Genomic DNA, 27629 nt, shown 5'->3' with positions numbered 1-27629 from the left:
TGCATAATAACGCAGATGCTCTATCAAGAAGACCTAGCGCCGAAGAATGCAAACATTGCCAGAAAGCGGAACAACGTGAAGGAATTGTGTCCATCAGAATGGTTCAGCTGAAGAGCGATGATGAATGGAGTCCCGATGAGATTAGGAAGGATCAACTAGAAGACGCGACATAGGCCCATTGTTATTGAGAAAGGAACAAAGCGAGCCAAGACCAACATGGCAAGAAATCTCTAGCAAAGGCCTGACGTTCATAGCAGTTTGGGCTCAGTGGCTTGCTTGTGGTTGAAGGCGGCTTGCTAAAAAGAGCTTGGAAGAGTCCTGATGGAAAAGAGATAAGGACGCAGCTGGTAGTTCCCAGAGGAAAGGTCGACAACGTACTGGAGGAAATGCACAATGGAAAGTGGTGCTCATTTGGGAGTAAATAAGACTTTGGACAAAATCCGACAACGCTTTTACTGGGTGAACTACTGCCAAGACGTGAAATCATGGTGCCGACAATGTTCCATTTGTGCAGCTAGCCACGGACCACAGACGAGATCCCGGGGACCTATGAAACAGTACAACGTAGGATTGCCATTCGAACGTTTGGCCATAGACGTCGCTGGGCCTTTTCCTGAGACCAACCGAGGCAACAAGTACTTTCTTGTTGCTATGGATTACTTCAGCAAATGGCCTGAGGTGTTTGCGATTCCAAATCAAGAAGCCAGCACAGTCGCTGATATTCTCGTCGAAAATGTCTTCAGTAGATTTGGTGTGCCGTTGGAGTTACACTCTGATCAGGGACGAAACTTTGAGTCCAAGCTCTTTCAGAGGCTCTGTGACCTGCTAGGCATTAGGAAGACCCGAACAACGCCGCTTCCGTGAATTTGGGAACGCGGTAAAGTTTAAATAATGGAATTGTAGTAGTGTTTTTAGTAGCTGAATTAAATCTTTAAAACAAATTTTACAACTTTTATTTTTTTGCCTGATTTTACTTTGAAATTTCTCTTCCTGGCGTTATCACAAACCATTTTTCCGAAAAAATTCTACAGGTTAGTCAAATAAAGCAAAGTTTTGGCTTCAATCTGGTAGAAAAATTCACTCTGTAACTGTCATAGAACCAGAGTTATAACCTGTTAAAGGAGACAGTGTATTTTAGTACTTCAGCCTAATTTTATTTTGAAATTTCTCCTCCTGTCGCTATAACAAACCATTTTTCCGAAAAAACTCTACAGGGTGGTCAAATAAAGCATAGTTTTGGCTTCAAACCGGTAAAAAAATCTACTCTGTAGCTATCATAGAACCAGAGTTATAACCTGTCAAAGCAAACAGGGCATTTTGGTAGTTCATCCCGTTTTTACTGTGAGATTTGTCCGCCTGGAACTGCCACTAATCACTAATCATTTTACTGACAATGCTAGTGGCCAAAACAACAAGGTGGCCAAATTAAGCATTCTTCTGGCTACAAACCGGTAAAAAAATCAACTCTGTAACTGTCGTAGAATCAGAATTATGACCTGTCAAAGTAGACAGTGTGTTTTAGTACTTCAGCCTAATTTTGCTTTAAAATTTATCCTCCTGTCGCTATAACAAACCATTTTTCCGAAAAAACTCTACAGGGTGGTCAAATAAAGCATCGTTTTGGCTACAATTTGGTATAAAAATCCACCCTATGACACCTGACAGACCCAATCTATGACGACGAAAGCTAAGTTTTGCCGTTTTGGCCGCTAGGGATAGTGAAATAACAATATTCATCCATTCATTATGTTCTCATTAATTTTTTTAGGGCAAATTTCAATAAAATTTAATAAAGCCGTTTATATCCAGGTATCAAGTAAACATCCCGACGCTCTAAAATAAATTATCAAACTTTTTTATCGCAGATCCTCCGAAAACAAAACGAATATTTCTCACCTGAACGGTCGAGAACCCTAATTAATTCAGACACTTTTCGCCCGTTCGAAACCCTTTAATTAAGGGGTAGAAAGAAAACAAATTCGCAAATCATTTGGGTGGGAAATCCGAGCCCCCGACTCTTATATATTATAGAGGGCCGCGCTGGATTAAAGTAGGCAGTAAGAACATAATTCCGAATAATGGCGCCCCCTAAGTTCGCACAGCCCCGTTAATATCCGGATTGAGGGCAGATGTGTCAGTTTGTTGTTTTTTTTGTCCTAAATAAAGTTTGTATTTGCGGTTTGATGCAGTTAACCTTAAACAATTAATTAGGAATGTACCAGTTGGTGCGTAATTTTTGCAATGAAATTCAAATGTTAATGGTATGTTCACATGTGCAGCATTTGCGTAAATCACAGCAGTTTCTAGTTTGTGAAAAAGCAATAATCTAAAAGCTGCTTTTTTGAGCTGTGATTTACGCAAATGCTGTACATGCTGACTCCCAAACACTCACTCAAACAGCACATGTACCTACATACTTAATTTTTTTTTAATATACCTATACCGTCTGTACGAATTTTACAAAATATATATGGTCTAACAATATTATTACTTAAGGTCTGTTAACAAAAAATAGTAAAGGTCAACTTAATCCTAGTTATTAAACATAAAAAAATCTTTTCTGTAAATTATATCACTTTCAGTTTTGGTAAACTTTGTAAACTCAACCAAAACTAAAACAAATTTTATCTCAAAGTTGTTGACTTATATAGTTGACTCTGGTGCAATTAGTCCCCAAAAATTAACCCTAACATACATATGAAAATCTCCGCTGAGCACAAATAGGTTTATATTTTGTAATTTCCCTCGCTAGTCTTATATCAAAGCGGATCTTTGTGTCGCATTTATATACACCATAATAAATCCGCCATTAAAACGTAATAACGACGCTCAACTGCTTTATGACCTAATAAAATTGCGGATGACTCTATCCAAATCTCTCGCGGTAATTGAGAATAACCCACTCTAATTTGATTAGGGACTAATGAAAATGAATCCTTAAGGCGGCGGATAGGGCCCGCATTATTGCGAGTTATGTGAGAATTACTGCACGCCAACAATTTAGCCGTTAAATAACTCAGTTTTCTACTAAAAATCCGTACTTTATTTTTGAGCTTAATACTTGACTACAAAGTGGAATTTTTCAAGACTATTTTCCAGCATATTGGTGACCACCGTGGTGACGAACTCCCCATTTGAAGTGGGCGTTTTTGTCCGTTTTCACAAAAGTATGCACTGGACCTGTCACTCCACGATGATGATTTCGTTTGCCTCTTCTATCATCTGGAAAAGGGTAAATTATGGTTTTTTAAGTAGAAACATCAACAAATATGATTTTTTTTAATGTACCTAAAATACTAACTAAGAGAAACTTAATATCAGAATGTTACTATCGTATGGTAAAAAATAATAATTTTTCAAGAAAATGTATTTATTTTTTTTTAATAGAAAAGATAAATTTTTGTAGGGATGTCAAATGTTTTCCATTATAGTTAATTTTAGTAGGGTTGTATATGTAGTCATTAGTATTGTATTAACAGTATTACCTCATAAACTTTAAAGGAGGTGAACAAAAAAAAAAGGTGGTACGTGGAGGTAGAAGGTGGGAGAAAAGTTCTCAAGAGACTTTTAATGAGAGCTGGAAAGTCAATTTTCTAAAAGTTCGAAGAAAATCACAGTATTGAAGATCAGGAGATCTTAGAAAGCTACTTTCCTTACGGATCCGGAGTTACTGGGAGTAATATCAAGTACTACCAGCTTCTGTACCAAAATTATTGCACGTTGTCCAGTGAAGCCGATTTTGAAGAGGGCCGGTTCCAGAAGTGGTTGAATTTGTAACCAAGGAGGCCTCCGAGCTGTTTACCTGACGGGGTGTTATGGACTGTTTTGGCGAAGAGTATTAGGTGTAAGTAGTTTGTAATTTGTTTATAAAAAACAATTGTATTATCATATGTTTAGTGGCAGGTTTTTTTTAGGTAGAAAGTAAGTTAGATAGGTTTAGTTATTTACCGGAAAAATAACTTGGCATCCCTAAAATAGGTTTTTATTCAAATATATATATTTTTTTATTTATTTAAATTTTCTTTATTTACTGCAACAGAATGAATGGTCAGGGTGATTCTGATGCCAGTTATGATGGTATTATCATGCAGGTTGGAAAAGAGGTGGATTTGGGTGAATCTCATCTTCAACTTCATAATAATAATAATCATGACAATAACATTGCCCTTCCACACATTAAACTTTAAGAGCTGACACAATACATAACAATATATTATTTTTGATAATATTCCCATAAAAGAAACTTATATGTAGAATGTTGGTCAAAAGACAAATATGACGTTTTCTATTTAACTTCACTAGTGAATGCAAACTTTTGTGATAGTAAACAATAAAATCAGTACATTTTTAACAGGACAACCTAAAATTGGAAACTTTATTTCATTTTTTTAGATTTTAGGTAATAATGTAACTCTATAGAAACCAAAATGTGTGGTCCACCAGCTTGTCGAGAAATTGTTAACAGAAGTTAGTTACATCTTGCATTATTTATTCAAAGAGTTCCTAAATATAGCTGAGGCTTTTTTTCCTATTATACCACTTTAACCATAAGTTAAATTAAGCCTGTTTCTAACACTCAATAGCAAAATCGTAGAAATAGTTCTAAAAGAGACAGTCCTAAAGTCTCAAAATTGTGTTATTTCTGTGTGACCAGTTTTGCTTTTTGAGGCATTTGGACTCATCAGACACTAAAAGCAAAAATTTGAAACATGCAACTATGAACTGTAATGAACTGAACAACAGCATTTGCTTAAATCACAGCACTGTTTGTAGTTTGTGATTGGTAAAAAAAAAGCAATAAGCTGAAAGCTGCTTTTTTTGACCAATCATAAACTTACCCACCTTGCCAGTTTTCAAGCTACATTTTCTGAAAATGTATTTTACAGGCAGAAATATTTTTAGGTTTCTTCAAGAATTGGAATTATTCGGTATAACAAGTTGTTTTTAGTGGACCACCGAAATTTAACCACAAACCTCTACTAGAAGAGAATACCTGTGCTACAAGTGCTTCATATTTACATTTTATAATGATATGCAGTTACCTGTTTGAGATGAAGGAGCTGCCCATAATACTGTCAGCATCATGGATAGCACAAAAACAGCATACTTGCACTGCAATAATAATTTCGGACTGAAAAACCCACCTTCCCTTGCAAAATCCCATTAAGTACTTACCAGAGCGATAAAATTCATATTACTACACAACACTGGTCTTTCAATGAAAATATGTAAACAATATAATTTGTATGCCTAACAAATCTTAAATATATAGGATACTGACCACAAAAAAGAAACACTTTTCTCTTTGTCTAACATTATAGAAAGTAACGAGAAAAAGACACGTGCATTAAAGTGTAAAACCCAATTCAGTCGAGTCTTTTGGTTGTGGTCTGATCGGTTCGCAACTCTTGACTGAAATCTAATTATTCACAAAGGGGGGACCATCAAAAGACCTCGACGGTAATCTAAATTTTGAAGATTGTCATTCCCGAAAACCAATTATCCGCTACACTGATAAAATAGGCCGTTTCCGAAGAAATCCGCGTCGTTTCCGTCAAATGTTACGGAGAAATTCGCGTTATTTTTTCGGTTCATTTGACAATTAAACTTTACCTTAATAAACGTTAGGACAACTCGGAAGAACGAAAGACAATATAAAAGGAGGCCTGAGACGAAGAATGGCGGACCAATTAGCATTCTAAGAGCCTAATTTACCGAAATAAATTGAAAATATTTATGAAGCCAGGGGAATTCTAGCCTGAAACTTTCAGACTGAGCAATTATAGAATCTTTGCATACTATAAGCAAAAGTTAACCCTGAGTAGTTTCTTGTCCATTATTGTTGATACGATGCCAGACTTTCATTAATGCAAAACGAAATTAAGACGTTTAATTTCACTCTGGAATATTCGAACCATAACACCGACAGGTTCCAAATAAACCTATTTTTAACCTCAGGAGTCTAAATATATAAATAACCGCCTAATGCAATCTCAAACAGTGTATATTATGCGATAGATAGTTCGAAAACAAATTTGCCTGTGTGAACGTCAGTCACAATCTGAAAAAGTACACTAATTACCCGAATTAACCCTAGAGAATCGTAATGGGGGATAAAAAGGTTAGTAATGCGTAAATTATTAACCCAGTGATGGTGTGCTAATAGTGGGGGATTCTGTAGGATTTGTTTACAGTGGAGAAAAATGAAAAGTTGGGTCGGTATGCTGTTGCCAGTCAGGATGTGAAAGCGGGGGATGTTATTTTTAGCGAATTGCCGCTTGCTTACGGCCCTAAGTCTGGTAAGTCAAATCCCTTGAAACAAACAAAAATCAATCGATATCTAAACGTTTGATGAAGCTTTATTAGTTATTTATGTATTAAGCGCAAAAAGTATGACTTTTATGCTCTGAGAATGACCTTTCAAATCTTCAAAAATTCAGTCATTCGAGGGTAACTTTTCGTTGAGATTTGGAAGCGAAAAATGCATCATTATTGAATGTTTGTAAAAAAAATATGTTGATTATTACTTTTTACCTAGTTTCTTTATCTGAAAACTGCTAATTTTGCAAAAATGAGATAATGACACTTAAATGTAAAAAACGGCTAAAGTAAATGGCAAATTATTGTGTTTTTTTGGATTCAGAAGAAAAAGATCTATCATCTCTCTGAAAATATACAGTGTGTTCCATTAAAAATTTATCAACTTTGTATACGGACCAACCCTGTACAAAATATCATACATCTGTAAAACTAGTATAACATATACATTTAAAATGTTGGAGAAATATCCAGATCGGTTTACATTTAAGAGATGTGCTATTTTGTTAAATTTAAGTTCATTGTATACAGTGCGTTTTTTTTAACGCGCAACATAGGATTTTACGTGTTAAATTTTTAAGCCCATGTTAGACCATTTTATTTTGGAACTGCAAGTCTATAACTTGACGGGTGTCTTTAGTACCCTGAAGCTTAAGTAAGTCTACCAATTTGGTCTAAAAAATGATTAAAAACTGGAAAAAAATCATTTTTTTTCGAAAAGATTTTATCGTTCAATACTCCCTGTATGCATTGTTGTTCCTTGTTGTTTTTATACTGGCAGGGCAGGTAGCAGGTAAAGTGACATATTTTGACTGCATCACGACCCGACATCTTTTGAACGTCAAAAGGACATTTTATGATTGTTTGGAATACTGTTTGGCTTCAAACGGAGGGCACTTTGAACAATTCACTTATAAAAAAATACTTCTTTTGTTCTTAACTTTCTTGATATAAAGTTAATGATCACCCTGTTTTACTTTCTACGCCAAATTTTACCTGCTACCTGCCGTGCCAGTATCAAAAACAACAAAGAACAACAATGCATACAGGGAGTATGAAACGATAAAACCTTTTCGAAAAAAGATTATTTTTTGCAAGCTTTTTAACACTTTTTAGGCCGAATTAGTAAACTTACTTAAGCTTCAGGGTACAAAACAGCCACCCGTCAAGTTTTATACTTGTAGTTCCAAAATAACATGGACTATCATGGGCTTAAAAATTTAACACGTGAAATCCTATGTTGCGCGTTAAAAAAAACGCACTGTATAGTGCCTTAAGAACCCATACAATGTTGTTACAAAAACAAAAGCTAGTTTTCTAGTCTTTCTATTTAATTACAAACTTTATACATTTTGAATTGCGAAATCATCCAAAAAACAGTGTTTTAGATGCGAATGTACCTGAGGACAAACATTCGACGTTTGTAAAACGTTTCTTCAATATAAATGAAAATGTTTGTAATAACCACTTTGACAAAAGATTGTTGAAAACACTGTAAAAACTAAAAATACTTAATTAAATTATTTTTATGTAATGTCACTTATAAATTAATTAATTTTATTTTTTTATCAATTCTAGATAGTCCTTGCTTATGTTTAGGCTGTCACGCCCCCGTAGATTGCACTTACCTATGTTCGAAATGTTCTTGGCCAGTTTGCGGCGCAAACTGCGAAACCTTGAAAGTACACCAAGAAAACGAATGTCCCATTTTCGCTAAAGCCAATGTGAAATTCCAGTCCGTCGAAGACCCCACTGACGTTTGTCTCCAGTACGAATGCATCACTCCCTTAAGGTGAGTTTCCTATATTCTAGCTTTAAGTTCTAGATTTTGTGTGTTAAAGAGTAATGTTACAGAGTGTTGTTAGCTAAAGATCGCGACCCTAAAACATGGGAAGAACAGGTGGCAAAAATGGAGGCCCACAATGATATCCGAAAATCCAAACCAGTGTGGGAGTTTAACCAGCATAACGTGGTGGAGTACATCAGGGGTCCTTGCAAACTGGAGCAATACCCCGAAGATTTGATTCATACAGTAAGTAGTAACTGGAAATTAGGAATTTAAGTAAACAAATTTTATCAGGTGTGTGGAATTCTGGAGGTGAACGCTTTCGAAGCTCGGACCCCCAGTTGCTACACCATAAGGTGTCTATACCCCAAATTGGCTATTCTCTCCCATAACTGCGTCTCCAATATTCACCACGCAGTTGATTGTCAGGGAACCGGAGATTTTCAAGATTGCTTGTAAGTGGTGTATAATATTTGAAAAATAACCATTATTATATTGACAATCTACTAATTCTAATTTCACCTAGTTCGGACTAAAGTTGACTGATTCAGTCTAGTTTTAACTAAAAAAACCAAATCTAATAATTTGAATCTGGTCAATACAGCAGTAACTCTAACTGCACCAGTAATTGACCAATTTTAGGTGAAGCTCTAAAAAACTTGATTAACAAAGATTTTTTATAATTTAGGTGCCTAATTCTTTCCTCAGTTATTATGATCAAAAGTTTATATCTATTCAAAGTGATGCTGTTTTGCTGTTTGTCTTGCTCGTCTGTTATCTAAATACGCATAACAAGTATGTGCGTATACTTTTACTATATCATATACCAGTCATATCTTATTTTGACATTATGATATCATTTTAAACATAACCAAAACCCAAAATTTGATTAATCAAAAGAGAGTTTTTGATTTAACAGCTCTTTTTGTTGAGTAGGATATAGTTATGGTCTTTATAATTTCTGAACTATTTCTGAAACTGATGGGAGTATATTTGAAGGGTGACAGTAAGGGCGGCCGTGGACATTCCAAAAGGAGAAGAGTTGCATAGTAGCTACACCTACTCCCTTTGGCCCACTTTGGTTAGGAGGGAGTTCCTAAGGGAGAGCAAATACTTTGAGTGTACTTGCCCTCGATGTGCTGACCCTACAGAATTGGGTACTCACATGAGCAGTTTGAAGTGTCAGAGATGCGATAATGGAGTCATTATTGCTACTAATCCTTTAGGTAAGTGAAAATCACTTACAAAGTTTTTCCCTGTCTAGATTTCTTACCATTAATTTTATATAGATAATTGTGAATTTTATTCCCAATTTTCAGACGATTTGTGCGAATGGAAATGCACTCATTGCGACTACAAAACTCACGGAGCTGCTCTAAGGAAGATCTTTGCTGCCATCCAGAACGAAATCGATCAGGTAGAATATATTGGAGGACCTGAGGGAATCCAACAGAGAGAGACCATTTTTAAAAAATACAAGTAAGATTTTTTAAACATATATCAAAGTAACTAAATTCTGCTGATATGAATTATTTACTTCTTAATGTTCTGGAACTGTACTATTCAGTGCTTCTCGCCTGAAGATGCTCTTAGGATCAATCATAATGTTTTGAAACCACAGATTTGGGTTGCTTTTTATAAATTAATGTGCATTAAAAACGGCTCAATAAGTTAACAATTTATGCTTAGATCGGTATTGCACCCTAAAAACGCCTACATGACCATTCTGAGGGCAGCTTTATCCCAACTCTATGGAAAAGCCGAAGGCTACACTTTACAGGATTTACCTGACATCATAATGGAAAGGAAAATTGAATTATGTCAGCAACTTCTGGAAGTTTTGGATGTTATTGAGCCTGGACTATCTAGAATCAGAGGTAATTTTTTTTAATGTAGAAATAACTATATTAATCAAACATGGCAATTTGCGCCATTACTTAAAACAACAAAGCAATAGTAAAAACCAAACACAGTAAGTAAGTGACATTTTTTTTCCTCAAGGAATAACATTGTACGAGCTTCACGGTCCTATAATGATCCATTCGAGACATCAATACCAGTATGGTGCAATCACTCAAGAATATTTCAAAGCCAAACTGCAGGAATCCATCGACATTCTGGGAAAAGCAGTGGAAATTTTAAAAAACGAACCGGTTTCCCAGCCCGAAGGCCAACTCGGACAAATGGCACAAACCGCTTACGACCAACTCAGAGAAAACTTTGATACGCTGGTGGAAACCGCTTAAATGGCGTACAAAAGAAAATAGTTCAAATCTTTTAAGTAATGTAAATTTTATATTATAGGGTAGTTGTGACATTATTAGTTGACATTACAGTTTTAAATTTGTCCAGCCAAATTTGGCGCGCATCTTCGCTAGAAGCTTTAAACGTGTAAACAACAGTGGTGTGTTTGATTCTCGATTTGTCCATGTCTTGTATTTCAACTTTGCGGGATTTCTTTGTGACGTCGGACAGTAGAAGAGCGTGGTTTAAATAAATGTGATCAAGAAATTTCCCGGTGTCGTTTTTCTTCTTTTAAAAATAAAAAAATTATAATTTTTCCTTCAAACAGCTCAGGAAACTTCAACAAATACTTCTGAGATAACTAGAGCCCTAGTGAACATATGCAAGGCCACGTCGGTTTTGTAGGGACTTATGCCTTTAAAAATATCAGTTTGTAAATAGTCGCCGTAGTCAAAAGATGTTACTAGAATAAGAAAAGTAAAATGTAATATTCGTTAATACTATTTCATACAAGATGTTGATTGGTTTACTCCATAAATGATGGAACACAAATGATGCATATCTTTTATGAAATATTATTTTCTCTATTGGAAGACTAATTTCTCTTATTAGAATTTTTTAAACACAATGTGACAAATATGTTATAATAAAGCAAAAATGTACAAGAAGGTCTCGTTTGCATAATATAGGGAGTTGAAGTATTAATTTCATCTTTAAATCATTTAGTACAAAAATGTTCTATCATTATACACGAGACAAAAGTGTTAAATAATTTAGAGTAATCATTACTGTCGGCAAACGTTGTTTTTTGTATTAAATTAACTAAAAACTTTAAACTCCTGTATTACGAAAACGAAACGTTTATCCACATTTAACACGCTGTACAATTAAAACTACGTACCATCCTGATCGTTTAACATAATTTTCGGTCGAACTTCAATATCTCTGTCACGTAATATTCGCTTACTAAGACCATCTAAAAATTGTATGAGTTTTTTAAACTCTACTGGTCGGATGTTTGTGATTTTCTCTAGTGTGATTTTATACTCAGTTATTCCATTAAGTAACGTACTCATTATGGAAATAGATTCCGTTCCTGTTTTCTGAAAGATATGTATAACAATTATTGTTATATTTCAAAAATAAATGTTCAAAAAGAGGGGACATACACAGTTACTATCAATCTTCAATTTTTAGATATAATGATGTTTGTAAAAAGAAGAAAATAGTAATAAAAATGTTTTGTTGCCTAAAAATTTTGATTTTTTCTGTATGTTTTGAACTTTTGCAACAACATATTGCTACTGGCAAAAGTACACAAATTTGCCTTTATTTAAAATGTAAAAATTCAACTAAAAAAGGTGTTCCACTCTTTTTAAACATAACAACTCTTACAGTAATGTCAATGGTAAGTTCTAAAGGCAACTGGTAGGCTACATCCAAAAACGAGTTATAACAATGGAACAACTGCAACTAAAACATTTGTTATAACTCCAAAAATTCTATTTAACTCCAATTCTTACGTGATTCATAAAAGTTTGGGCTACCTCTTCGAGACAACCAGCTGAATTGATCGCATTTTGAAAGTTTTCCTGATGCTTTAGCAAATCGTTCAAAAAACTGCTCAATTTTTCCACTTCATCTTGCGGATACACGAGTTCGTTATGAATTTGAAATATGTACACCTGAAATATGGACATAAAAAATTGCTGAACCGTAAAAAAGCGCAAACTTGCCGAAATAATTCCTTGGAGTTCTTGTAAATAGTTGCGTTCCCAGTTCTTGATGGCTTCAGTCTCTACACTGTAACATTTAAAACTAGTTTTCATAATGAAACACCCTGTGTACTCACCATAGTTGCACAGATTGACGTTGATGTTCGGTGTTGGAAAAGTTGTTTTTCAAACACACCGTATGGTCATTTGTTGCTTGTTTTCCTGACGCTTCTGTGATATTTAGATTGTTGAGTCTTTCGGTGGTATTTAAATGTAAGTTTTCGTACTCGTGATCATCTACAACACAAATTGTCTGAGGAAAGTTTGAAAAAACTTTTTGTTCTCTTAAGAACCTACTAAAATACTTTCAAAGACATTTCTTCGGTTCCAACAGCTTTTTCCTGTTTTTTTTTATTTTTGCTCTGAAGGTTTCAAGGTATTTGCAAAGATACTCTATATCAAAACATATAATTTTACTCTTAAACTTGCGAAACTATCAGACCATTTGAAGATGCAACTTTTTTTTATAAATTGTAAAACTTACCTGATAAGAACTCATCCTCTACTTCATTTGTGGCAAGATTGGCAAAACCAAAACCCATAGTTTTCAAATCGTTCACTGTCGAATCCAAAGAACTGAGTATTTTTGTTCTTAACGTTTTGAATTTCTCCTCGGTTTCATCAGGACGCAAACAGCTATCGGGACCGTAAGGAGATTGATTCATGATTTATTGTGCAGTCACACTTTGATTGTTCCACAATACAACATACGTACAGCGGATTTTTCTGAGACTATTGTCTAGATTATTATTATCTCTAATCTTTCCAAATTGGGGTGTATAGTTGATTATCATAATTGATAGTTATTAAAGAACGCCATAAATAATTTTATGTCTTAAATGTGATAATTATTCGTTATTGGTAGTATTAGTTTAGACAGTTTAACCGAAAAAAAGGATTAGCTCACTTAATCAAAAGTACATCAACAAGGTTTTTAAAAAATATAAATGTTGTCAAATCGGCGTTTTTCTAAAATTATTAGTAATAAAAATTATCTCAATTATCTCATTTCTGCAACGTTACCACACTGATCATTTTTCTAATAGTACCAAAAGTTTATGTGATGTTGCCAAATTGACAGCTTTCTTAAAATTGCTAATAAATTTGCAATGTTATTACCAATCAGAACAGATACAGCAGAACAATATTTCAGTTATCAACAATTTTAGCATTTATTGATTCAGTATGACTTTATTAAATTGAATTGACTAGTAAAAATTCGAACTAATTTTATTACTTTTCTGTCATTATGATCGTTATCCTAGTAAATTAATTACATTTTATCACATCATCATAATCATTCTAACCATATTATCAGCCTGAACTGGGTTTTGATAACTTTTGGTATAATGGTGTGGTTTTAAATAGTGTGAGGTATATAAAAATATGTGTCATGGATGACGGTGAAAATTTACCACCGAATACGGACGAAAAAAAGACGTTACAAGGAATGTTATCCGAAAGCTTGACGTTGTTGGAAAAATTGGAGAATGACCTCACAAAACGCAGAAGTAGTCGAAAAAAGGCTGATGTTAGTACGGAGGATTCAACCAATCAGCAAGAACGATCAATTTCTCCAAACAATTCAAACAGGTTTGCACTTTAAAAGTAAACTCAACTTAAACCAAAATTTGTTCAAAGTTCTAGAGAATGTTCGAGTATATTGGAGGAAATAAAATCTACTGAAACTAGTTATGTGAGTAAACTAGAAGGACACATTGCGGTAAGTCACTTTGAAAACACAATTTATATTCTTGAAATGTTCTTTATATGGGTTTAGGTGTATATTTACGCAATTAAACATTATGAGTCCCAAGAAATCAAACAGGACTCAGTTAAAGTTAGTAATATTCTCAATGACTTGCTGCAGTTGCAAGTGAAATTCGCAAACACTTTAAAATCCACTAATCAATTAGAGGAAATGTTAAAACTGTTTTACGATTATGTAAGTTACATTTTATTAGTAAAAACATAGTTAATTAACAATCTCGTGTTGTATAGGAGCCACTATTCCACACGTATAAGAGCTTTTTCATGAAAGACCAGAAGTTCCACTCAATACAAATCAAAGCATCTTCTTCAAAGGTTGTGTACTACTATTGACAATCACTAAAAAATCAAATTTTTACATTTTCTAGGATGAACAAGTAATAGACATTAGCCTAGGAGCTTTCCTATTCCAACGTTTGGTACAATACAAGAATTTATTTGAAGCTTTACAGCGTGCTACCACTGACCCTGGCAGTACAAAATTGATTGGAAAAACACTGGAAATCATTTCAGAAATTTTAAATGAGTGCAACAAAAAACTGGTTTTGGAGAAGATTAATTTAGGGCCAATCAGTAAAAGTGAATCTACTTTCCGTGAGTTAGTTTTATGAGCTCGTAAACCAAAAATTGTTTTCGGTATAATGAAAATTGACGAACTTAAATGGAAAAAGTTTATATTTAAAACCTTAAATTGCACTATATGGTTTACGACTCCGTTAAAATATCGCATAGTGACAATTATTATTACAAATATATTATATTATTTAATATATTGGCTAGGACCTCAAACGGTTTTAATCGGAAATTGCCCCCTGGATCACTACAATGAATACGGAACTTACTACTTTGAGAACCAATTTATTGAAGCAGGAAAAACTGTCACTCTCCACTTGTTTTCCAAAGTAATACTTGTTACAAAGGTATAACTTTTTCAAATTTCGTAACACAGCCAAAAATTAACAAATTTCAGAAGGAAAATGGTGAACAACGCATATACCAAAAGCACATCAAAATGACAGAAGTGCGTCTAGGACCAGAGAAAAAAAATCCCAAAATTTTGGTTCTGGAAGACTTTCAAAAGTTGAAAGAAACAGGCAATTTAACTGTTTACGAGTTTGAGGCGAATTTCAAAGAAACTTGCATTGACTGGAAGACGAAAATTCGGGAAATCTTGCAAAGGCAACTCCACACTTGTAAGAGTGTTGTAGAGTTAAAAACTCGTCATTCAAATTGAAATTAAGATGCTCAAAAAGTATACCATATTCTGATATTTTCTACTTAAATTAGTTCTATTTTAATCAGTTTTTATGTTTTCATAGTATTTTTGTTAAACTGAAAAATAAAAAATGATTTTTCAAAATTTTGTATATTTTGTGAATTTTTCAAATGTTAAAACGGCATTTTATTGGGGTAAATTGCGCAACCCTAATTTAACCGACCCCCTATCTCTTAGGGGTGCTGAGATACTATTGATGTGGCTTGAATTTTTGAAACACCCTGTACCTACAGTTAAATAATAAAAATACAGATTTCAAAGTATCATAAAGCAAATTACTTTTTATTCAAAATTACAGATGAACTAAACTAAAACAAAAAAAAATAAATAAATATTAACTCTCATAAATCTCCTGGTTTTCTTGCACCGAACTCAACACTCTTTTATCACAAGCCTCACCCTAAAACGTGTGAGGAATGTTCTCACCAAAATAAATTTTAGTGTTCCTCCCTAATGACTCGTACTTTTTCAATTCCAAATACTCTTTAGTAAACAACAATTTATTAACTTCGGCCTGCAGCTTCATTTTGTAACCTTCCGCGTCTGCTAGCGCCTTTTCTCTAGCCAAATGGATTTCGTCCTCAATTTGAGACATTCGCTGATGCGATTCCTTTTCCATGATTTTCTGGTCGTACTGGATTTTGGCGACTAAAGCCACTTTTTCAGCTTCGATTAGTGCGCGTTTTCTGTCGGTTTCCGCGTCCTTTTCCACAACTTTTTGGTGCTCAATCGATATGAGTAATTTGGTTTTTTCTCCTTCCATTAATTCATAGTTTTTTCTGATTGGTTCTGGAATTTTTGGTTTGGTTACTCGGACGGCTTGGATTGTTAAACCTGGCGCCATTTCAACTAGATCCCTTTGCAAAGCCTGTAAAAATTAAGTTTTGAAGTTCAAGTTAAATTAGAAAACAAAGTGGCACTCATTTCAACAAGTGTTTTACCTTTATTATATTTTGTGTATTTAGAAAACAATTTGCCAAATTTTCTCAAAAAATGCAATTACCCACCTGTTTTAGGTTCTCATCAATCTGATCAAAAAGATCAATATAAACCTCATGCAAAGTATGGATGCTACAAAATTGATTCAACTCATGATGAATTTTATTAAAAATCAGTGTTTTATCATAGTCTGCAGTGTAGTTTCTTACAATATCCATGACTGAAATTAACAATATTAACATCATCTTAAACGTATTGAAATACTCCAGTTGGTACCTGAATTAACATTTAAGTAATTTACAACCTCAATTCGGTCAAAATAAATCATAACACCTCCACTAGTACCACAGGGTACATTAGTGACCTCATCAGTTTGTAAAGTGACCTGCACACTTTTATATGAGGTTAAAAGGGGGATCATCATGTGATAACCGGGGTGGCTCATGCTGGGTAGTAGGGCACCACCCTACATTTAAGTGTTTAATTAAACCAGAAAAACGCAGACTACTTAACATACCCGAAAATAAACAGCAACATGTCCCTCCTCAATTCTATGCAAAGAATAATTGGAAATAAGAAAAAGGGTCGTTAAAATACCCCCAATAAGCGCGTGTTCTAATACTGAGTTGTAATGAAAAAGAGGCATAGTGACTAAATCTGCACCAAATATTTGGCTGTAAAGCTAAAGAAAGAGGATAGTATCGATCTTACCCGCATTCAAGGATGTATTCAGTGTCTATGGAAACATGCTTCACGATAGTTAGTACGTATTATTAAGTAATTCTTTTAATATTGATATTTTGCCCATTATCAAATTCAAAACAAGTTGTTTTCTTAGGTTGAGTTATTGTTTACTTTTGTGACATTTTATGCCAAGTTGTCAAAGGCTTAAGAGAGAGAGAGATGGAGAGCTATAAAAGTGAGAATGAGAAATTCCATAAGATTTAAATCTTGAATTTGGTCACTTTGTCTATGTTTATCTGTAGCATTTGACTATTTGCCATTGTGGATTGTGGGCCCCTGCAAATATCTTCTAAAATAAAATAAGGTTAAAGGTGAAATAAAAAGAACTAAAAGAAGAAGAAAGAGTAAATAACCAGCAAACCCTTCTGTAAACTGTCAGTGTCATGTCATGTGTCAAAATATTTTTTTTTACTAACAATGACTTGAAAGTTTGAAATTCCTGTTAAATTTGTAATTTCATCATCAAACAAACATTTACTACTAGAATATTCAAGATCTTTACACATTACTTTCCAGTAACTATAAATATAAGCAATCAATAAAACATAGTCAACTTCAGTTCAGTAAACGTAGTGTCTATAATCAGTGCCCAGTCCCTCTAGCTTTTATTTATCTTCAAATAGGATACCAAAGATCTGAAAAATAATGGAATTGCCTCACATCGGACAACATTGCTCAAAAAAGGACTGCAACAAACTCGATTTTCTACCGATTGAATGTGACGCCTGCAAGCAGCTGTTCTGTGATGACCACTTTCGCTACTCAAACCACCAATGTCAAAAAGCCTACCAAAAAGACAATCAGGTACCAGTGTGCCCTTTGTGTAACATTCCCATACCAGTCCAAAAAGGTATGCAACCTGACTATGTAGTAGGTAACCACATAGATGCTGACTGCCAAAGTGATCCAGCCAAGTCCCGGAGAAAAGTGTTCACAAACAGGTGCTCTTACAAAAAGTGCAAAACAAAAGAAGTGATTCCAGTGATTTGTAATGAATGTTCATTGAATTTTTGCCTAAAACATCGTCACACTGTGGATCACCAGTGTGAAGGACGTGGTGCTAGACAAAGATGGATTTTTGAAGCTAGAAGGAATACTTTAGGGAATAATTTGCAGAATGGAATGAGTGAGGATGAAGCTTTAGCTAGAGCCTTAGCACTGTCAATGCAGGATAACACAACTAGAAGCAAAAAAAGTCAGGAAGAGTTGGACTTTGCTTTAGCGAGGCAATTACAAGCTGAACAGGCTACAACTGCTTCAAGGAGTTCTAGAGGAGATAGATGCAATGTGTCTTAAATTTTACAAATAAAGTACAACTTACCTTTTACACTCCTTAGGTTTTAGGGTCCATTTTAATGTTTAATTAAGCTAAGTAATACAACAATTTATAATATAGTTATATTGTCAAATAGTCTACATTTTTAACCAAACAATTACATGTTGCTTTCAAATCACAGCAGTCTCTTTAAAAGAATGGTTGAAACTGATAAGGCAGTAACTCTTGCAAATTTACACACAAAACATCATCCTCACCAGGTTTTGATACATAAATATCAACATTTCCAAACTCACTGATAAACTGCCTACAGCTGCCACAAGGTGTAGTAAAATGATTTGCTTGATAAGCCACCACAGCAACAGCCTTAAAATTCATCTTACCCTCACTTATTGCTTTACTGTATGCACATCTAAACAAACAAATGAAATACACAAAAATTTTTGTTAAATTATTAGATAAAACCTTTCAGCACAAATTCCCACAGTGAATGACCTATTTTCTACATTACACCCAGTATAAACTGTACCATCCTCACATAGTACAGCAGATCCTACTTTAAACTTGCTGTAGGGACAATAAGCATTTTCTCTGACCTCTGTAGCTTCTCTGATAAGATTTTGGATGTTGGCATCTAAAAGTAGGATTATTTATATGTAGTTCAAGGACAAACCTACACAATCCTGACCAAAGGACTGACATATGTACACGATAGGGTTAGTTATGTTAAAAAGTGTACTTGCCCAGTAATTTTAGCTTGTAAACATTATTGTTACTGTTGTTTGAGGAGTTTTTGGACATAGCTTAAGTTTCACTTTTCTACAGGTGTGGCACTGTAGGTTCGTATGGAAAAAAATCGATAGCAAACTGTTGTGAAACATAATAAACTAGGATGGGTTTTTATAGATTTCCATTTCCAGTTTTTGAAATGATAAGATAAATTTGCCTTTGTTCATTTTTGTGCACATGATAAATGTGGAATTATGATTGGATTATTGATTTAGGTATATTAATTCAGCACTTTGCTAAACGTTTGGAATTTAATTTAAAGTTTCAAATCAATTGTTAGTTTTTTTATCAAATTCAAAGTTTAAAAAATTCATATGCAATGTACATTTATAAAATCACTAAATTGTTCTATCAGAGCGTGAGCCCTGAGCTGGATGAGTGCCCAAGAAATCTGGAAAGAACAGAAGAAGATAAATAGTTATTACATCTTACATCACAATCAAATGGGGACCTTGGAGGACATACATATATTTAACAATAATATGAGTTCAGAGACTGATAAAATTTAATAATATTAAGAAATCTGCAGCCATAAAAACATACAAAACAAAATTACTATTAAACTAAGTTTAAATTGCAATTCACTTTGTAATGCAAAATTACCCCAAAATATGTTGTCATCTTTCACAAAAAAGTTTTTTTCTCTTGAGGATTGATAAATTAAGACTCTTGAGGTAACCAAAGAACTAAGCTAAAACTAAAAAACAATAATAAAATCGATTAATTAGTAAAAAAAAAATAAAATGCGCTAATATTTCAAAATTATTTTAAAAATTGTGATTTTTTAATAAAAGATCCGATTTTCTACCTACTTAAAACTACTGACTGTGACCGATGACCTCTCATTAGTTGATAAAATATAAAAATGACAACAGGACAAAAATATTTATTACAGAATTCTGCTTTGCCCCTTAAATCCACATAAATTATGTATATTTATACTGTGAAGTATTAACTGTACTATATTTTAATAAACTACATAATTACAATTTAAAATAATTTTGTAGATTTACGTACGTTTTCTACTCGACTAAAAGTGTAATTATTAATACAATTTAAATTAAATTCCCAAAGGCAGTGTTTCTCCGTGTGCATCACAGATGGCAGAACACCACTGGTATTTAATATTTTTTCTTATGAGTATTGATGTGCATTCTGGTCTGTTGTGCTCCCTTTTTACCTTGTACTAACAAACAAGGAGAACAACTGCTACAATCGTAGTCATGTGGCAAAACGATTGCATGTTTATAACGTCAATTGGCCAGCTGACGTTCACATATGCGCATATCTTTGCGAGATCGTCATTCGTTGCATTTTGCATCTTTATGACATTACAGAAATGTCGGATGCTGATCGGGTTCTAAGTAATTAAAGTTTTTCATCAATTTTCCGTAGATTTTCGGCGATTAGTTAGCGTAGTACCGGTGTCGCGGCCTTTTAAAGCTTGTCGAAACGTTTTCCGGCACCTCTTAGCCGCTACGCTCCACCAAAATAATTTTTTTTGGGGCGTTTTGACATCTGTCAAATTCGGAAGGGCGTATGCGTTCTGGGCTGAGTTTTCAGTGATTTTTGATAAATTTTCTCTGATTTTTCGAATTTCGTGCGGTTCAAAGCAGCGACCGAAAAGTGCCTTTTTAATCGTCAGTCAAAATTTCGATCCAGAAATACGACCAAACGTTCCAGGTAAGTTGTCCTTAAAGTATTTGATGTGTGGCAATTTGTCCATATTAATCATTTTAAACAGCGCTAATTGGGAATCCCCACTATTGAGTGTTGACCCTTATTATCAGATAGGCTGTTATCTGCATAATATACCAATTAAAACTTTAATTGACCAATTCTTGGTTTAGATGCAATTTGATGGAAGAGTAGAGGAAAAAATTATTTTGCAAAATCCAGAAACTATAAAACAGTAAAATCAAAATTAGTTAACGTCTCAGATTCCTTTAGGGTAATTTTTTCAAGGTGTGGTACCTACCAATTCTAGAATTTTCTTTCCAGAAATTTGAATTAATCTCAACTTTTCTTGACAGTTGATGTGCTGCAAGAAAATTGTTATATAAGTTCTAGGTTTAATATGTTATTCCCTTCCAGTGTCCATTCAAGTTTTCTTTAAAACTCAAATAATTTAAATGAAAAAAATGTCAATAGTTTTTTCAAGGAGTAAATGTGGTAGGAATTAGGAATTGGGATCCTTGAAGTAAAAGAGGAAGGTTAAAATTGAGATTGTTCTAATCTTGTAACATGAACAGCCAGAGTTGTCTTTATCTTCTCTAACCTTAGTCCTTGACATGCTCTAACATAAATTGGTGGTGGGGTGGAGTCAGAGACTGAGATTTTCTGGACTATTTATAATAAACAGCCCAGAAGTTAGATATAATAGATGATTTGCAATCTATGTTACTAATAATAAAATTACTTATTTAATGAGACAATCAAAAACATTTCAACAAAACGGAAACAAAAAATATTCAGTTTTTTCTGTTTTTTTTAAAATTCTACAAGTTTTGCTGCTACAGCACACACAAATAGTTTATTTGGAAGAAAATCAATGATGTTGCTGGCAGTGGTGATAATCAAAAAACTATATTTTACTTTACTTGTTAGGTCATTTGTAGTAGATTTTTGAAAAGCCTGCATATTATACACTTTTTGCATCAGCTGAATTAATCTGGAAGTCATTTGCTTCTGTAAATTATTCAAGCCAAATCATAATCACTACACATATCCAAATCATGACCAGAATCGATAATTATACCAGATGTCAGACTCTCCTTGATGAACTTGTACTTTTCTTATTCCGAAGAAGGTAAGTACTTAAGGGAAGCCAATTCCGAAACATAAACTTCCAAACTAGTAAAATAATTATTCACAAGATACAGGTACAGAGCGCTAAAACTAGCCACAGAAGAATTTGACATTTTGACTGCTTGGCTCAAGAACACATAGGCAACAAGATACAGTCAGGAATCATTATTGAGTGTGAGTCAAAGAGATCAAACTAGATAAAGTTATATAATCCAAACAGAGTCACAGAAGATTTTGTGCTGTGTGTGATTAGGTGGATAGCAGTTCCCTTGATCCCTAGAACTTTGAATAACTATATTTAGTAAAACCCTGTGAAAAACTTCATTTTAAAAACATTTTTACTCTTAATGACAATTTTTTAGAAATATAATATATTTTTAATTTTTATGCTAAAAGCAAGCAACAAAGGCAAGAAGCTTTTATTTCTAAGAAATTTTGTTTGCTTGCAATGATGCTTACAAAATAGATTCTTTTACTCTTTTATTTCAGAAATTTGATAACAAAAGTTTTATAGCTAGCTAAGGATGATTAAATAAGTAAAATTAGAATTAGTTCAAGGTCTTAGTGTCAAACTGGATGTGAGTAAATAAACATTAAAATATGTCATAAAATAAAAACTGTTGCTTTTTAAATTTTTAAAAATATTGAATATTTGGGAATGTATTGAGGAACACATTTAAATGTAGTGAAAGGAAGACTTGTGAATGTAAGCTGTCAAGAAAAGCTAATGTTTGATTATTTGACAAGTAATAATGAGATGACTTTCTGAACCTTTGACAAAGCAATTAAATAGAAGTACCAGATGTGCCCCAAATGCCAAAGATATGCTTGATGATAGGGACATATTTATTTTTATACATATTTTCCATTTGTTCAGCATTTGTGTGTTGATTGTTTATTTATTTTAGTTAGGTATCTCTCTATTCACTAATTCATTATTTTCTTAGCAGACCAATCTTTGATTAGTAAAATAATCATTATAAGCCTACTAGGTTTTGTTAGATGATGTTTATTTTGTCTAGATAAAGACAAACCCAAAAGTACTAATTAGTAATTTTTATCTTATACTTAAGGATCTATATGAAAATTGTCCTAGAAATACTTACTCTTTAAATTAAAGTAGAAATCCAACTAGGTATGTTTTCTAAATTATTTTAATTATAGATATTTTTATCTCTGGTTCAAAAATTCTGAAAAATCTCTGGTTCAGCAAAAGGTTCATTTGTCCAATTGAAAAAAACAATAATTGTTTAATCAATTATTGATTAGTTTATTTAATATAAATCTGCAACTAATCATTAGAAAAATAAGACTTCTTTTATTTATGGTCTCTTTTTTATTGCAATTTGATCCTGATATTCCTCATATTATAGGTGTTTTCGGAATCTTACTTATTTACTTAAGTATGTTTTTCAAATTTAATTTTCATGCGCTAATAAACAGCATAATTTTGCAATGTTTTAAAAATCTGAATATTTCACATTATCAGCTAAACTTGTGTGTTTTAACCGTACTTATTGCAACCACAATAATTGCTATATTTACTCTCAACAAATAGAACCAGTTGACTTGGGTTTTCCACGAAACAAATAAAAATCGATACGCCATAGCAACTGCACGAAGATAAATCAAAGTATAGGCGTTGCAGTCTGGCTTTGGGATAGTGGAAAAATCGAATTTCTGGATGCGGCGCTCTGTACGCTGAATACCGGGCGTATTCTCAATGAACTTCCTTGTGGGTGCGTTTTCCGCTTGTTATCATCTCGTTTTACAATAATAGAGCGTTGTCGATATTTGCGTGTTGGGCGTTAGTTGAATAGAGTCTTGAAATCTGGAACGGTTGTTATTGACGTGTTTGTCACGGATTTCTGGAGTAGAGCAAAGCTGTATAGAATTTCTGCTATGGGATTTCAGTTGTCGCACAACTATTGTTTAACAGGCGTGTTTTTGGGCTATTCAGGGTTTGTCTCTAGCTCTAAGTTCGATGCGACACCCACAGGTCGATGGCCTCTTTCGCCTACCCTGATCTTGTCTCTTTTCAGGGTGAAAGTCTGCTGCGCAGCTGCTTTGTCAATGAACTATTCCGGATAGCAACACCCCCGTATCCTTTTATTTGGGTTATTTTTCGGCTACGGAGTTGCAGCTGCTTTTCCATAATTTTCCAATTTGGTCCCCCATAACTGTCACCCTGATAGTATATTAGAAGGATTTAATTTAATTTGTATGGTTACTCAGGTCGAGCCCTAACTGTATTATTGCAATCAGTCGAAAAGAAATACCAATTTCAATTTTTAAATGGAAAATCCAATAACATTTTTTAATTTAATTGTAGTGTGTTTCGTACTTTTACGAAAATCTTGCACTATAATACCTACAGGGTGGTTTTTATTTACCGATTTTAGTCAGATAGACACAAAATCTACCGGAAGTTATTTTTTAGGTGAGAAAAGAACTAACTGTAACCATTTTTGACTTATTAACTTCCTGAAAATGTATGTAAAATTGTAATCCTTTTTCTGAATAGAGATACATGCTTAAAAACTAAAAATTGATAATTTTTGGAATGAATTCTCTAATTTGAATGATCAGTAAGCTAAAAAGTAGTTTCTAAATGTGTCATACTTTATTTACTGTGCTGTGTTTGGTCCCTTCGACAAAAAGTGTTGTCGCGGGTTCTTGGAACAGGAAATACTCGGAAACAGCTATTGGCAGCCTTTGGAAAATTAGCATAAGCTCAGCCGAATCGGAAAATCGCTTTTTTTTTTAGTTTTTGCCAAAATTTGGTCTATATTTTAGCCGGGGAAAGAAATTTTTCGTGTTTTTGTCAAAGTGAGGTACTAGAATGTTCAGGAGACCTCAAACAACCCAACATGTTAACTAAAAATTTAGGTACACTTTTACGAATTTTGCGATTCTTGCAAAATTACTTTATAACAAAATTTGATGTTGCCTGTTCTCAATAACTCTGAGTTTATATTAAGAAAAGAAGAAATAAGGAAAATATACGTCAAATTTTGGCAAAAACTCGAAAAATACGATTTTTGGGTTTCCCTGAGCTTATGCCATTTTCCTAGAGCTTTTAATAGCCGTTTCCGACTATTTGGAACGTAAATAATCCGGGACAACACTTTTTCCCTTTGGGACCAAACACGACCCAAATTGTGCTACGTAGTGTCACTTGCACATGTTTTTCATAATATACCTACGTAGATTTTAGATTTTAAAATGGCTAAATTTATACAAAAAAAAACACAATATGTATTGCAATACTCATTAGTTACGAGTATGATTAAAATATGCCAAAAAAATCAAAAACAACAAAGTTGCAGAAGAGCATTAGGAGAAACTAGTATACGGTAAAACTAATAAATAGGATGTCGTCACTGACAGAAAATTGCATTGTTGCCAAATCGCTGAAAATCAATTACGTTCATTTGTTCATCATTCATTTTCTTGGATCACACGTTACGGAAAAACGATTTGATTGTCTTAAGATAAATACGTCAATACCAATTTAGAATAAAAATTCAGGCGTCCCACTACATCATATACTTATTCTTAGTTACAGTAAAGCTGGGTTTATACAGCGCACAATGCATAACTTAATGCATAACATTGCACAAGAAATCACAAGTGTTTCTTTTTGGTGTTTATACAGTCGCACAACATATAATTTTTAACCAATGAAAAGAGTTTATGACAACACGTGATAAATGTCATTGCAATGTGAAATGTTATTTTTCTGTCACTTGCCATTTGTCAATCATGTCAAGCCCAGATAAGGACGATAAGGCAAAAAAGGTGTGCTTGCTGTTGTAAAGTTGGAAAAGGGAAAAAAAACATTTTTAATAACAACAATATATTAGAATTCTCCATATTTAGAAAGCCAACACAAACCGACCATGCCATCCCTGATGATTCCAACCACCACTCGCAACACAAGATGGCAGCGTTCAGGTGTTATTATTCCATGCTATTTCCTGTATAGAATAACCTTCTGATAAATAACTGAAAAACAGAACTGGCAATACTACACATTTTTATTTGGAATTGAGAATATACTTACTGCAGAGTGAGGGCAAGACGTTGTTTTGGGCTAATTGGATTTTTTGTCTTGTCTTTCTGCAGGAATGGCCCCACAAGAGCTAATAACTTGTGGAACAGTTCTGGAGTCATAGGCGTATATTTGAAAAACGGCTCTGTATCATGTTTTTCTGCAAACTGAACTATTTTTACAAAAACACTGTTCATTGTGTTTTCTATTCATGGGTCGCGTTTTAAACCTCCGTATTCTCGTTTTCTTGACATCTAAGTTTAATGCTGTAGCTGCAGCACCCATCAAGAGTAGAAGCCCCAATTGTTGCCAAGGTTCCATCTGCAATTGTTTAATAAATTCTTGATGTAAAGAGAAACTAATTAGCTCTAGATAATTTTTACCACTAAACTCTTTTACTCTTTTTATTGCACAAAAATCACAAATACAAAATCAACAACAAACCACAATTCTTAAACAATCCAAATCCACAATTCATAAGCAAAACAATAACACAATACAATGACGGACGGCGGATGTCAAAATATGACATTACAAAATTTTGCGCACGCGTACAGCTGTTTTCGCATAAGAATTGCATAGAAAGTTACAAATTATGAACTTTCTATGCGGTATTGTGCAAGTGTTGTGCGCTGTATAAACGACAGTAGGCATTACTGTAAAGCCAACTTTCTATGTTATGCATTAAGTTGTGCATTGTGCGCTGTATAAACCCAGCTTAACTTAGTTATTTACAAATTTTGATTTGTCAACGTAGTGACAATGTCTCTGAGAGAGGACGTTTGACAAATGGTTATTCAGTTGCAACAGCAGCTTTTTCTTCTATAGAAAGATCGCTGTTTTGTAACAGTCTTAAAGTGACGTTTTAATGTTTTTTTTTGAAAAACTGTCAATAGTCTTATTAAAGTTAGTCAGGTGATTGAACAAACAAGTCAAGTATTTTTTTTAAATTAAATTTGTCTTCATCACAAATTTGTTTGTCCTCCAGATGATTAGTGATTACTTCCAGCTGACATTATTTAATTTAACGGTTTGAACCTTTTAATTTTCTTTTTTGTTATTTGCTGTCAACTCAAATATTGAGTAGTTTTCAAGATACTTCTAGTATACCATCCATCACCCTGTATAAAAACAATTAATGCTTGAGCTGTTAAGGGTGTCGTCACTCAATGCCTTCTACTCGCACATAGTTTTAAGCTCAGTTTTAAGGAAATGTCAATCATTTGCACCCCCGAAATTTGAGGGAGGCTGTTTTTCTTTAAAAAGCGTACGTGCCTGCTGACACCGCTCGTTAATGGGCCTAAAATCTAAAAATAGTCGCAAAGTAAGCGAACTCACGAAATGTGGTGGGCGATTTTTTTTAAAGCAAAGATTTATTTCTAATCTAAAGGGGCGTCAGCCCGTAGACAGATAGCTTCCGCATAGTACGCGCTAAGGGTTAAAGCCCTTTTGGATCTAGAGTCTAGACGTCGCTGGAGCAGCAGTCAGCGTCGGCCTGGTGGTTGCGGGACAGCTGCCGAATTATTTGGCGATTCATAGCAATGAGGACGAGTTTAATGGTCTTAGATTCGTTGATCCTTAGTTTTTGTTTGGATTTTGCTTTCACTGTCGGAGTATCGGATCTCCACTTAGCTTTAAGATTATTTCCGCCGTAATGATCAATTTGAATGTCTTTAGTTGATTGTTTTTTACTTCTTACAGCTTGTGAATAAGATTACAGTAGTATCATCTGCATTATAAAAAATGTCAGGTGTGTACTCAAAAACACTCCTCTCTTTAAGCTAATGACTCATTTTAAAACCAGATACCCCAAAAAGACTTTCTAACAATATCTTTGCTTTTTTGAACTG

The 27629-nt window shown here is 33.8% G+C and overlaps 8 protein-coding genes and 2 long non-coding RNA genes across 14 annotated transcripts in view; 5 read left to right on the top strand and 5 right to left on the bottom strand.

Moving 5' to 3' along the window:
- The window catches only part of LOC145730057 (uncharacterized), a 129357-nt gene that overhangs the window by 9110 nt on the left and 92618 nt on the right, over window positions 1-27629 (top strand). The window lies entirely within an intron of this gene.
- LOC145730163 (uncharacterized) lies at window positions 3021-5822 on the bottom strand. Its single transcript, XR_014178555.1, has 3 exons — window positions 5176-5822; window positions 5043-5112; window positions 3021-3222 (listed from the first exon to the last, which is right to left on the bottom strand). It is a non-coding gene; the product is annotated as an uncharacterized LOC145730163 (long non-coding RNA).
- On the top strand, window positions 5971-10616 carry LOC145729810 (SET domain-containing protein SmydA-8-like). Its single transcript, XM_081980733.1, has 9 exons — window positions 5971-6121; window positions 6182-6299; window positions 7897-8110; window positions 8173-8350; window positions 8399-8559; window positions 9104-9330; window positions 9424-9583; window positions 9794-9981; window positions 10106-10616. Exons 1-9 carry the CDS (start codon window positions 6107-6109, stop codon window positions 10348-10350), a joined length of 1506 nt encoding a protein of 501 aa, XP_081836859.1. The 5' UTR covers window positions 5971-6106; the 3' UTR covers window positions 10351-10616.
- Window positions 10378-12868, bottom strand: LOC145729848 (uncharacterized). 2 transcript variants are annotated; one of them, XM_081980778.1, is made up of 8 exons: window positions 12608-12847; window positions 12201-12360; window positions 12085-12151; window positions 11872-12033; window positions 11744-11821; window positions 11250-11451; window positions 10693-10811; window positions 10378-10633 (listed from the first exon to the last, which is right to left on the bottom strand). In XM_081980778.1, exons 1-8 carry the CDS (start codon window positions 12786-12788, stop codon window positions 10403-10405), a joined length of 1200 nt encoding a protein of 399 aa, XP_081836904.1. In that variant the 5' UTR covers window positions 12789-12847; the 3' UTR covers window positions 10378-10402. The 2 variants fall into 2 exon arrangements, 1 of the variants encoding a protein (XP_081836904.1); XR_014178476.1 differs by lacking the exon at window positions 10378-10633 and having other exon boundaries at window positions 10699-11086; window positions 11138-11451; window positions 12608-12868.
- On the top strand, window positions 13188-15253 carry LOC145729860 (uncharacterized). Its single transcript, XM_081980792.1, has 7 exons — window positions 13188-13716; window positions 13765-13846; window positions 13904-14068; window positions 14125-14208; window positions 14262-14487; window positions 14674-14813; window positions 14864-15253. The coding sequence occupies exons 1-7, from the start codon at window positions 13517-13519 to the stop codon at window positions 15125-15127; spliced, it is 1161 nt and encodes a 386-aa protein (XP_081836918.1). The 5' UTR covers window positions 13188-13516; the 3' UTR covers window positions 15128-15253.
- Window positions 15423-17115, bottom strand: LOC145729885 (erlin-2-like). Of its 2 annotated transcripts, none has more exons than XM_081980844.1 (5): window positions 16820-17115; window positions 16626-16729; window positions 16385-16574; window positions 16177-16328; window positions 15423-16037 (listed from the first exon to the last, which is right to left on the bottom strand). In XM_081980844.1, exons 3-5 carry the CDS (start codon window positions 16551-16553, stop codon window positions 15570-15572), a joined length of 789 nt encoding a protein of 262 aa, XP_081836970.1. In that variant the 5' UTR covers window positions 16554-16574; window positions 16626-16729; window positions 16820-17115; the 3' UTR covers window positions 15423-15569. The 2 variants fall into 2 exon arrangements, with proteins under 2 accessions (XP_081836970.1, XP_081836962.1); XM_081980836.1 differs by having other exon boundaries at window positions 16626-16765; window positions 16820-16967.
- On the top strand, window positions 17287-18306 carry LOC145729949 (AN1-type zinc finger protein 2A-like). The gene has a single exon (XM_081980950.1). It carries the CDS (start codon window positions 17498-17500, stop codon window positions 18146-18148), a length of 651 nt encoding a protein of 216 aa, XP_081837076.1. The 5' UTR covers window positions 17287-17497; the 3' UTR covers window positions 18149-18306.
- On the bottom strand, window positions 18237-19191 carry LOC145730041 (cytidine deaminase-like). Its single transcript, XM_081981043.1, has 3 exons — window positions 18872-19191; window positions 18594-18762; window positions 18237-18540 (listed from the first exon to the last, which is right to left on the bottom strand). Exons 1-3 carry the CDS (start codon window positions 18927-18929, stop codon window positions 18318-18320), a joined length of 450 nt encoding a protein of 149 aa, XP_081837169.1. The 5' UTR covers window positions 18930-19191; the 3' UTR covers window positions 18237-18317.
- The window catches only part of shep (RNA binding motif single stranded interacting protein alan shepard), a 54966-nt gene continuing 47549 nt past the window's right edge, over window positions 20213-27629 (top strand). For all 3 annotated transcript variants that reach the window (XM_081980671.1, XM_081980665.1, XM_081980649.1), the window contains exon 1: window positions 20213-20600. The gene's annotated coding sequence lies outside the window, so the exon portion shown is untranslated. The remainder of the gene's footprint in view (window positions 20601-27629) is intronic.
- On the bottom strand, window positions 25571-25976 carry LOC145730190 (uncharacterized). Its single transcript, XR_014178562.1, has 2 exons — window positions 25792-25976; window positions 25571-25733 (listed from the first exon to the last, which is right to left on the bottom strand). It is a non-coding gene; the product is annotated as an uncharacterized LOC145730190 (long non-coding RNA).

The sequence above is a fragment of the Ips typographus genome, linkage group LG1 (genome assembly GCF_016097725.1).
Source record: "Ips typographus isolate SLU linkage group LG1, UJ_Ityp_2.0, whole genome shotgun sequence".
In the NCBI taxonomy this organism is placed as follows: domain Eukaryota; kingdom Metazoa; phylum Arthropoda; class Insecta; order Coleoptera; family Curculionidae; genus Ips; species Ips typographus.
This window is presented reverse-complemented; position numbering and strand designations above follow the sequence as displayed.

Excerpts from the sequence above, each read along its gene's own strand:
- LOC145730041 (XM_081981043.1), bottom strand. The coding sequence starts at position 18,929 with ATGTCCAAAAACTCCTCAAACAACAGTAACAATAATGTTTACAAGCTA. Across the intron at positions 18,763-18,871 it reads TTACAAGCTAAAATTACTGG|ATGCCAACATCCAAAATCTT; the intron begins GCAAGTACACTT and ends TCCTACTTTTAG. Across the intron at positions 18,541-18,593 it reads GTGGGAATTTGTGCTGAAAG|ATGTGCATACAGTAAAGCAA; the intron begins GTTTTATCTAAT and ends TTGTTTGTTTAG.
- LOC145729848 (XM_081980778.1), bottom strand. The coding sequence starts at position 12,788 with ATGAATCAATCTCCTTACGGTCCCGATAGCTGTTTGCGTCCTGATGAA. Across the intron at positions 12,152-12,200 it reads CGTCAATCTGTGCAACTATG|TGTAGAGACTGAAGCCATCA; the intron begins GTGAGTACACAG and ends TAAATGTTACAG. Across the intron at positions 10,812-11,249 it reads TATGTTAAACGATCAGGATG|TAACATCTTTTGACTACGGC; the intron begins GTACGTAGTTTT and ends TTCTTATTCTAG.
- LOC145729810 (XM_081980733.1), top strand. Across the intron at positions 6,300-7,896 it reads TGCTTACGGCCCTAAGTCTG|ATAGTCCTTGCTTATGTTTA; the intron begins GTAAGTCAAATC and ends TATCAATTCTAG. Across the intron at positions 8,111-8,172 it reads GAATGCATCACTCCCTTAAG|AGTGTTGTTAGCTAAAGATC; the intron begins GTGAGTTTCCTA and ends GTAATGTTACAG.
- LOC145729949 (XM_081980950.1), top strand. The coding sequence starts at position 17,498 with ATGGAATTGCCTCACATCGGACAACATTGCTCAAAAAAGGACTGCAAC.
- LOC145729860 (XM_081980792.1), top strand. The coding sequence starts at position 13,517 with ATGGATGACGGTGAAAATTTACCACCGAATACGGACGAAAAAAAGACG. Across the intron at positions 13,717-13,764 it reads TCTCCAAACAATTCAAACAG|TTCTAGAGAATGTTCGAGTA; the intron begins GTTTGCACTTTA and ends ATTTGTTCAAAG. Across the intron at positions 14,814-14,863 it reads AAGTAATACTTGTTACAAAG|AAGGAAAATGGTGAACAACG; the intron begins GTATAACTTTTT and ends AACAAATTTCAG.
- LOC145729885 (XM_081980836.1), bottom strand. The coding sequence starts at position 16,754 with ATGCCTCTTTTTCATTACAACTCAGTATTAGAACACGCGCTTATTGGG. Across the intron at positions 16,575-16,625 it reads ATGTTGCTGTTTATTTTCGG|GGTGGTGCCCTACTACCCAG; the intron begins GTATGTTAAGTA and ends ACTTAAATGTAG. Across the intron at positions 16,329-16,384 it reads TTACTTAAATGTTAATTCAG|TCATGGATATTGTAAGAAAC; the intron begins GTACCAACTGGA and ends TGTTAATTTCAG.